The 9,766-nt window shown below is 43.7% G+C and overlaps 1 protein-coding gene across 4 annotated transcripts in view; it reads right to left on the bottom strand.

The window, feature by feature from the left end:
- Nucleotides 1-9,766, bottom strand: part of RTN3 (reticulon 3) — a 72,900-nt gene continuing 63,134 nt past the window's right edge. For 3 of the 4 annotated variants that reach the window (XM_017882648.1, XM_017882650.1, XM_017882649.1), the window contains 5 exons: nucleotides 8,066-8,204; nucleotides 7,575-7,644; nucleotides 6,993-7,039; nucleotides 4,274-4,332; nucleotides 765-1,751 (listed from right to left, as the gene is read on the bottom strand). In XM_017882648.1, the coding sequence (XP_017738137.1) occupies nucleotides 1,706-1,751; nucleotides 4,274-4,332; nucleotides 6,993-7,039; nucleotides 7,575-7,644; nucleotides 8,066-8,204 (361 nt within the window). In that variant the 3' untranslated portion in view covers nucleotides 765-1,705. Of the gene's footprint in view, nucleotides 1,752-4,273; nucleotides 4,333-6,992; nucleotides 7,040-7,574; nucleotides 7,645-8,065; nucleotides 8,205-9,766 lie in introns of all 4 variants that reach the window. The other variant, XM_017882651.1, reaches the window with a different exon arrangement.

The raw sequence follows: 9,766 nt of genomic DNA, 5'->3' as shown, positions 1-9,766 counted from the left end.
TTTTTTTTTTTATTAATACCACATCAATTTGCAATTTTACAGGAACCAAGATTCAAGCTCCTTAGGTGCTACTGTATTTATGTTGCACGCACAGACACGTACACAGGGTTTCATTAGTAATTTTTCATCTATAGGTTTTTCTTAAAAAAAAAAAAAAAATCCCGTGTGGCACAAAGATCTCTTCAATTATCTAAACACAGCAGCAACAAAAGAAAAACTGGATGTGGCGCTTCCACTGCAGAAGGTCTTTTGGAGGGGAAGCCCAAAAAGACAATCACTGACTTCCTGGGAGGGCAGAGGATGAGGATGGAGAATGCACTTCCTACTAGGACATGAAACCAGTTAAAAGGGGGCTAAGAAAATAAGACAGAGTAAGGCAAGGGTACCTTTTACCCATCCAAATTCCTAACTAATTTTTCCAAAACGTGGAAAGACAATTTCCTTCCACTACTTTTTGCAGCTGCCATACTTTGGGACTATCAAATATCATAGTCCTTTAAACTCACCAGTGCATATTCCCTCTGAACGATCATGGCTATGAGTGAGAACCTGAAGGAACTCACAGATGATTTTTCTTTCAAGTTCGCTGAATTTTCATGTTGAAGGTGAAGAAAAAAACTCTCAAATGGGAATCGGAAATTTGAATCTCGGGAAAAGATCAAGAGAAGAATTGGGAAAAGATCAAGAAAAAAAGGCTTTCTGTATTTCACCTCTTGAGAATGTTCCCCCCACATACTGAGATAGGATCACAATAACTCAATAACTGAGGAGCCCACATGCAGGTTATTTTTTTCTCTAACAAGTTTACAGCAGTGTACAGCAGTTACAGACATTTATTTTATCATAAGAAAAGTACAACCATATTTATTAAACTTAAGGTGAGGTGGGCAGGGGAGAGGGAGGAAAGCACATTCAGGAATGAGTTCTCAAACTAATGCTCAGAACTGGTGTCCAGTGACATAGAAACCACTTTCCCAAATGGCAGAGTCTTTCCTTCCCTGGGGATAGTGGCAGAGGGAGTGGCGGCCACCGCAGCATTCCCGTTGACTCCCTCTCAGTCCCACTTTCCATTTCTATTCTTTTTTATCAGATGGCATTCTCGGAATCAGGAATTATCACTATCACCTATAAGTTATTCATCAAGTTGAAAGTTAAATCATTAAAGAAAAGGAATACCAGGAGTAGCTGCTCACATTGTGGGGCAGGAAGATAGGATTTGAGAGCTGCAAAAAATAAAAATAAAAAAACCAAGGAAGATATTACACTCCTGTCCCCAAATAATTTTTTCATAAGTTAATCATACTTCTTAAGGGTAAAACTATAATGGATAGCTGAGTAAGACTAGTGCTGAAAACTGGTTAGAAGGATCCAGAGGTGTTCTATCTTTCATTTTCTCTTTTACGTCCAATCTTCCCCTTTCAAGCTACAGATAAAGGCTCCACCACCATTAAGGTATTGACTTATCCTATGAATTTGATTCTTTCTTTATTCTTCTGAGTTCTAAGATAGTTCTTTTCAGTCCATCAATTTTGTGCTTGATATTGAGGGTTAAAGGGAAAGGATGGGAGAAAACACCAAATTAAAAAAAAAAGCTTGGAATGCAGGCTCAAGCTGACACTGAGTATGTTCCTTCATAGTACAAGTAACGACATTATAACTATTAAATGGTGTTTTAGTAACTGTTGCATTTCTGGTTTCCATGTAGTTATTCTGCCTTTTTTTTGGCGATTCCAGGGAGTTTTGCTTGGATCCTATTGAGAAAAAGAGGGGAAAAAGAAAGTGAAAACATAAGCATTTGATCTAGGTTTTTATTTTAACTGTGATGCTAGAGGACAGTCCTGGACTTGCATAAGCAATGTGAAACGCATTCTCCCGGCTGGGCGCAGTGGCTCACGCCTGTAATCCTAGCACTTTGGGAGGCTGAGGCGGGCAGATCACGAGGTCAGAAGTTGCAGACTAGCCTGGCCAATATGGCGAAACCCCGTCTCTACTAAAAAATGCAAAAATTAGCTGGCCGCATTGGTGCGTACCTGTAATCCCAGCTACTCCAGAGGCTGAGGCAGGTGAATCCAGGAGAATTGCTTGAACCCAGGAGGCAGAGGTTGCAGTGAGCAGAGATCGTGCCACTGCACTCCAGCCTGCGTGACAGCGAGACTCCGTCTCAAAAAAAAAAAAAAAAAAAGGCCAGGGGTGGTGGCTGGCTCACGCCTGTAATCCCAGCACTTTGGGAGGCCGAGGCAGGCAGATCACGAGGTCAGGAGATGGAGAACATCCTGGCTAACACAGTGAAACCCCGTCTCTACTAAAATACAAAAGATAGCTGGGCGTGGTGGCGGGCACCTGTAGTCCCAGCTACTTGGGAGGCTGAGGCAGGAGAATGGCATGAACCCAGAAGGTGGAGCTTGCAGTGAGCCAAGATTGTGCCACTACACTCCAGCCTGGGCAACAGAGTGAGACTCCGTCTCAAAAAAAAAAAAAAGAAAAAGAAAAGTGTTCACAAATTCAAAGTGCTGGGTTCACAGTATTTTCTGTGAATAATTCAAAATAAAAGCAGGGCTCATGCCTGTAATCTCAGCACTTTGTGAGGCCAAGGTGGGAGGATCACTTGAGGCCAGAAGTTTAAGCCTGGCCTGGCCCAGCATAGTGGGACCCCCATCTCTATAAAAAATAAAAAATTAGCCAGGGCATGGCACATATCTGTAATGTCGGCTACTCAGGAGGCTGGGGTGGGAGGATCACTTGGGCAAGGGAGCTCAAAGCTGCAGTGAGCTTTCAGCTTGTGCCACTGCACTCCAACCTGGGTGACAGAGTGAGACCCTGTTTCTAAAAAGCTAAAGAAAAAAGGCCGGGCGCGGTGGCTCAAGCCTGTAATCCCGGCACTTTGGGAGGCTGAGACAGGCGGATCACGAGGTCAGGAGTTCAAGACCATCCTGGCTAACACGGTAAAACCCCGTCTCTACTAAAAAATACAAAAAGCTACCCGGGCGAGGTGGCTGGTACCTGTAGTCCCAGCTACTTGGGAGGCTGAGGCAGGAGAATGGCGTAAACCTGGGAGGCGGAGATTGCAGTGAGCTGAGATCCGGCCACTGCACTCCAGCCCTGGCAACAGAGCGAGACTCCATCTCAAAAAAAAACAAAAAAGAAAAAAAAACATATTGTCCTTTAGGTATGGGGAAAAACAAAGTACAAAGAAAACTATTTGATACAGGGAGTCATAAAGATGTTTTTTATCTTTATTTTATTTCCTGATTTAATTATTAATTGGTTTTAAAAAAATGGGAACAGAGTTTGGCAATCTTAGAAAAGAAAACTTTGATCCTTAAGTTACTTATTTACTAGAACTTTTGTTTCTGAGAGGGATGTGTTTGGCTTAAATGAATACATGTGAAAATAAATGAAGGTGGGGAAGCAACCAGTAACTGTTTTTTTTGAGACGGAGTCTCACTGTCGCCCAGGCTGGAGTGCAATGGCATGGTCTCAGCTCACTGCAACCTCGCCTCCCAGTTTCAAGCGATTCTCCTGCCTCAGCCTGCCGAGTAGCTGGGACTAGAGTTGCGCGCCACCACATCTGGCTCTGGCCTTGAACTCCTGATCTCGTGATCCACCCACCTCAGCCTCCCAGTGTTGAGATTATAGGTGTGAGCCACCACGCCCAGCCTGCAACCAAGAAAGTTTAAAAGCCAGTTCAAAAAGGTAGAGTAGCCTATGGTCTTTGCTACTGGAGAAGCTGAGGTGGGAGGATCACCTGAGCCCAGGAGGTCGAGGCTGTACCTCAGCCTGGGTGACAGAATGAGCCCTGTCTCCAAAAAATTCCACTGATCTTTTTTTTCCATTGATCCTCTTGTCTCAGCCTCTCCAGTAGCTAGGACTAAAGGTGTGTGCTACTATGCAGAGCTAATTTTTTATTCTTAGTAGAGACAAGGCTCTATTACGTTGCCCAGGCTGGTCTTCAACTCTTGGGCTCAAACAATCCTCCTGTCTCGGCCTCCCAAAGCACTGGCATTACAGGTGTGAGTCAAAATGCCTGGTCTGTTGATAATTTTTAATCTAAGATACAAAGGTCCAGAAGGCAGGGCCAAAAAATATATAAAGGATTTTTTTTTCCTTTTTACAGAAGCAGCTATAATAATTTCTAGTAAAATGAAACTATTAACCAAGGTTTTATCAAAATGAAAATTACTTTCCTTGGCATCAGCATTTTGTACAAGGGACTACAGATAATTGGGGGAAAGGAAGCATACTTCATGATGATGTGGTCTTTAAATGTACTTACTTTTCAACAATTGACTTGGTCTGATCTCGGGCGATGCCAACATAGTGATCAATCTGGGTCTTTAAGGAAGGAAAACAGATTCAGTTGTGGTAACATACAGATCACCAATTTTCCTGAAGGCACTGCTGTTTTGTCTAGTTTAATCATTTTTTAAACACTACTGAGTAGTCTAGAAAATGAAAATACCCAGTTTTTAAAAGTTTTTTTTTCTGAGACAGAGTCTTGCTCTCACCCAGGCTGGAGTGCAGTGGCACTATCTTGGCTCACGGCAAGCTCCACCTCCCGGGTTCACGCCATTCTCCTGCCTCAGGCTCCCAAGTAGCTGGGACTACAAGCGCCCGGCACCACTTTTTGTATTTTGGTAGAGACGGGGTTTCACCATGTTAGCCAGGATGGTCTCCATCTCTGACCTCGTGATCCACACCTGCCTCGGCCTCCCAAAGTGCTGGGATTACAGGCATCTGGGATTACAGGCATAAGCCACTGTGCCTGGCCTTCTTTTTTTTTTTTAGATGGAGTTTTGCTCTTGTTGCCCAGGCTGGAGTGCAAGGGTGCAATCCCAGCTCACCGAAACCTCCACCTCCCGGGTTTAAGCAATTCTCCTGCCTCAGCCTCCCAAGTAGCTGGGATTACAGGCATGCGCCACCACGCCTGGCTAATTTATTTTTAGTAGAGACAGGGTTTCTTCATGTTGGTCAGGCTGGTCTTGAACTCCCGACCTCAGGTGATCCACCCGCCTCGGCCTCCCAAAGTGCTGGGATTACATACATGAGCCACCGCACCCAGCCTTAAAAGTATTTTTAAAACCTCTGGTTTTAGAATCCAAATTACACCATAAACATCCCACACTTTGTTCAAGTTAAAAAAAAAAATCACTCATCTTTTGCAGAGGTTAAGTCTTTGTAAGTATTTTCTTTAGAGACACTGGAGTATATAACAGTTTCCAATTACTAGAAACTGTGTGTCTAATCTATTTTCTGTGGTCATAAATACATTATGGCTCTTGTGTAACACCAATTCACTTAATACCAAAAAGCCAAAAAGACACTTGATGGATGACTTAATCCATAAAGAATAATCTCAGAGCATCTAGTATACTTGGTACACATGATCCAACAATGCAAGCACCCACCTCTTCACACTGATGGATTACCTTAATAACCTAGAGTTTAAAGTTTCCTTTTAGACATTTGGCTTTTATTCATTTAAGCGTTTTTTTTTTTTTTTTTTTTTTTTTTTTTTTTGAGATGGAGTCTTGCTCTGTCACCCAGGTTGGAGTGCAGTGGCGCAATCTCGGTTTACTGCAACCTCCGCCTCCCAGGTTCAAGCAATTCTCCTGCCTCAGCCTCACAAGTAACTGGGACTACAGGCGTGTGCCACCACACTAGGCTAATTTTTATTTCATTTTTTTTGAGATGGAGTCTCGCTGTGTTGTCCAGGCTGGAGTGCAGTGGCGCAATCTTGGCTCAATGCAAACTCCGCCTCCTGAGTTCACGCCATTCCCCTGCCTCAGCCCTCCAGGCAGCCGGGACCACAGGCACCGGCCACCACGCCTGGCTAATTTTTTGTATTTTTAGTAGAGACGGGGTTTCACTTTGTTAGCCAGGATGGTCTTAATCTCCTGACCTCACGACCCGCCCGCCTTGGCCTCTCAAAGTGGTGGTATTACCGGCGTGAGCCACCGCGCCCGGCCCCACACTGAACTAATTTTTGTATTTTTAGTAGAGATGGGGTTTTACCATGTTGACCAGGCTGGTCTCGAACTCCTGACCTCAAGTGATCTGCCCGCCTTGGCCCCCCAAAGTGTTAGGATTACAGGCGTGAGCCACTGCTCCTGGCCTTTTTGAGACAGGGTTTCACTCCCAACACCCAGACTGGAGTGCAATGGCACGATCTCGGATCACTGCAACCTCTGCCTCCCAGGCTCAAGTAGATTCTCCTACCTTAGACTACAGGTGCAGGCCACTGCATCCGGCTACTATTTTTTGTAGAGACAAGGTTTTGCCAGGTTGCCCAGGCTGGTCTTGAATTCCTGGGCTCAAGGAATTGTCCTGCTTCGGCATCCCAAAGTGCTGGGATTACAGGCAAGAGCCACCACCCCTGGCCTAAGCATTTTTTCAACTTATTACTTTTGCATAGAAAATACATCCAGGCCGGGCGCGGTGGCTCAAGCCTGTAATCCCAGCACTTTGGGAGGCCGAGACGGGCGGATCACGAGGTCAGGAGATCGAGACCATCCTGGCTAACACGGTGAAACCCCGTCTCTACTAAAAAATACAAAAAGCTAGCCGGGCGAGGTGGCAGGCGTCTGTAGTCCCAGCTACTCGGGAGGCTGAGGCAGGAGAATGGCGTAAACCCGGGAGGCGGAGCTTGCAGTGAGCGGAGATCCGGCCACTGCACTCCAGCCCGGGCAACAGAGTGAGACTCCGTCTCAAAAAAAAAAAAAAAAAAAAGAAAATACATCCACATGATTAAAAACTCAAAAGCACACAGGTATAAAAAGGAAGTTTCTCTTTACTAATCATCTCTCTCCTAAATATCCAGTTTCTCTCCTTGGAGGAAACTACTGTCACCAGTTTCTTATAGGCACTTGACTGACAAAATTAGATTGTAGAAATAGTTATAAAAAGACTGGTCTGAACATTCAGTGTCTCAAAAATGAATTAAAACTAGTCATACATCAACTGGCACATTTGATTTGGAACAGACAGATGCTTACCTTGTACTTCTCATAGACAATTGGGACACTGAAAACGAGCAGTTCAGCTGTAAGACAGAATCATGGGACATGGCAAGTGTATATGAGAGACAGTCACATCTTAAGACTCAGAGTAATATATACATTTTTCCTCACAAAATACAGGAAAACACAGGTATTCCTCAAAATGAGAAATCCTGGTTAGAGCTCCCAATTAGGACAGCTAATTTAAGGCAGTGTTAAAACAAAACAAAAAACAAAACAAAAAAAACCCCTCCAGGTTATGTATAGGCTACCTTCTTTGTACCACAAATAACAATTTCCAAATTACCAAAATGGTTTCTGTAAATAAGATCCCATATTTAAACTACATCTAGACAACTGTCCTTTACTTCCAGCTGTTTTGGTATTTCTTAATTTATAACTGAGACCATTTCATAAACCTGTGACCACAAAGGCTGGTTCCTTCAGTGCCTACTCCCAGGTCTCTATGGGTCAAGACTGGGAAATGAAGAATGAGTAGAGCCATGTTGGGCATTCTCTTCACTCTTATTCTTACAAACTACTCCAAAGAGCGTGGGCACATTCTCCTTGCCACCTTACCAAGAATTAGAAGGGTGATTCCGTTAAAAACAGCACCAACATAGGTCATCAGCCACATGAAGACAGCCAGCTGGGAAGGCCAATGTCAAAAGTTAAGCAGGAATAACCATAAGGCAAAATTCACATTAACTGATGTCATTCTCCTCCAGCTAATTAAGTCTGCATTAATTTAGTGATGTGTGACATGGATCATTTCCAAATGAAGGTTCCCTACTTGTGTTATACATTTGAAGGTATGTGAGTGAAGTCTGTAGTTCTCTGAGGTCCAAAGACTGAAACTGCACTGCTGCCAATTACATCACCTCTCTTCTGATGTTTGTTCCCCAGCAGACTATACTTTTCTCTAGTGACTCCTATCCCATTATAGAATAACTGAGCTAAGCATATGTTCATTTTTGCCTGATAAAATCCTATGTACTGTTTTTCCTCCGAATTATAACCCCGTCCCTGCTTTTTCTGTTTCACCACCAAGAGCTGCAGAAACAACTAACCTTCAAGGAGTCAACCAGATCTTCTACCAGAAAGAGACGAATAATGAGTTTCAGGGCCCTGTTGATGTGCACCATGGCAGCATTCATGTAATTATGGAAAGCTTCCGAGGACAGAGTAATGTCTACATCCAGGTAGGCTCTTTCAGAAGAAGAAACAACAGTCATACATTTGACATGGAAGAAGATTTTGTTAGCATAGTAGTTACTGAGAATGTAAAATTGGTCCCCAGGGTGCATTTTAGAATCTGTAGGAGCATTTTTTTGTTGTCATCAGGTGAGGTAGAGACACACTGTCATTTAGTGGGCAGAGGCAAATATGCCAGATGTCTGCAAAGCATGACATGGTCATGCACAGTGAAGAGCTATGTTCTGTGTAACTTTTACTGCCTCACTGGATATTCATGAAGGTGAATCCATTTATAAATAAGAGCCCAGAACACATAAAAACAAGGTACTTTTTTTTTTTTTTTTTTTTAGCAGATTTAACATATCCTGAAGTTTCTAAAACTGTATTTTGTTTATGCTAAAATTTTATTATTATTATTTTTTTAACATTTTGGAAAACCACGTGTATTTGCAATTAAGAGCCCAGAACACATAAAAACAAGGTACTGTTTTTTTTAAGCAGTCTTTTTCTGAGACGGTGTTTCGCTTAGTTGTCCAGGCTGGAGTGCAATGGCACAATCTTGGCTCACTGCAAACTCCGCCTCCCGGGTTCAAGATATTCTCCCACCTCAGCCTCCCGAGTAGCTGGGATTACAGGCGCCTGCCACCTCGCCTGGCTAATTTTCATATTTTTAGTAAAGCTGAGGTTTCACCATGTTGGCCGGCTGGTCTTGAACCCCCGACCTCAGGTGATCCACCCACCTCAGCCTCCCAAACTGCTGGCATTACAGATGTGAGCCACCACGCCCAGTCTAGCAGTTTTAAATATCCTAAAGATTCCAAAACTTATTTTGTTTATGCTAAAACTTTACTGTTTTATTTTTTAAAAAACATTTTGGGAAATCACATTTGTATCGGTGATTATACAGGCAGGTGCAAGTATCTGATTTTTTCTTTTTTTTATCTTTTTTTTTTGAGATGGAGTCTCGCTCTGTCACGCAGGCTGGAGTGCAGTGGCGCGATCTCGGCTCACTGCAAGCTCCACCTCCCGGGTTCACGCCATTCTCCTACCTCAGCCTCCAGAGTAGCTGGGACTAAAGGTGCCCGCCACCACGCCCAGCTAATTTTTTGTATTTTTTAGTAGAGACGGGGTTTCACCGTGTTGGCCAGGATGGTCTCGATCTCCTGACCTTGTGATCCGCCGCCTCCGCCTCCCAAAGTGCTGGGATTACCAGCGTGAGTCACTGTGCCCAGCCAAGTATCTGACATCTTATGTTTCTTTGGTGTAGTCATGTCTGAGCAATTAAATGCTGAGAGACATATTCTTTTATTATAAATGGCTATTTTATCACACCTTTATATCACAATTAGAATCTTTTTTTTTTTTTTTTTTTTTGAGACAGAGTCTTGCTCTGTCGCCAGGCTGCAGTGCAGTGGCACGATCTTGGCTCACTGCAACCTCCACCTCCTGGGTTCAAGCGATTCTCCTGCCTCAGCCTCCCAAGTAGCTGGGACTACAGGCATGTGCCATCACGCCCAGCTAATTTTTGTACTTTTAGTAGAGACAGGGTTTCATCATGTTGGCCAGGGTGGTCT

This window comes from Rhinopithecus bieti, unplaced genomic scaffold (assembly GCF_001698545.2).
Source record: "Rhinopithecus bieti isolate Rb0 unplaced genomic scaffold, ASM169854v2 scaffold_13271, whole genome shotgun sequence".
Classification (NCBI taxonomy): Eukaryota; Metazoa; Chordata; class Mammalia; order Primates; family Cercopithecidae; genus Rhinopithecus; species Rhinopithecus bieti.
The sequence above is the reverse complement of the archived record's forward strand: the minus strand, read 5'-3'. Positions and strand labels throughout refer to the sequence as shown.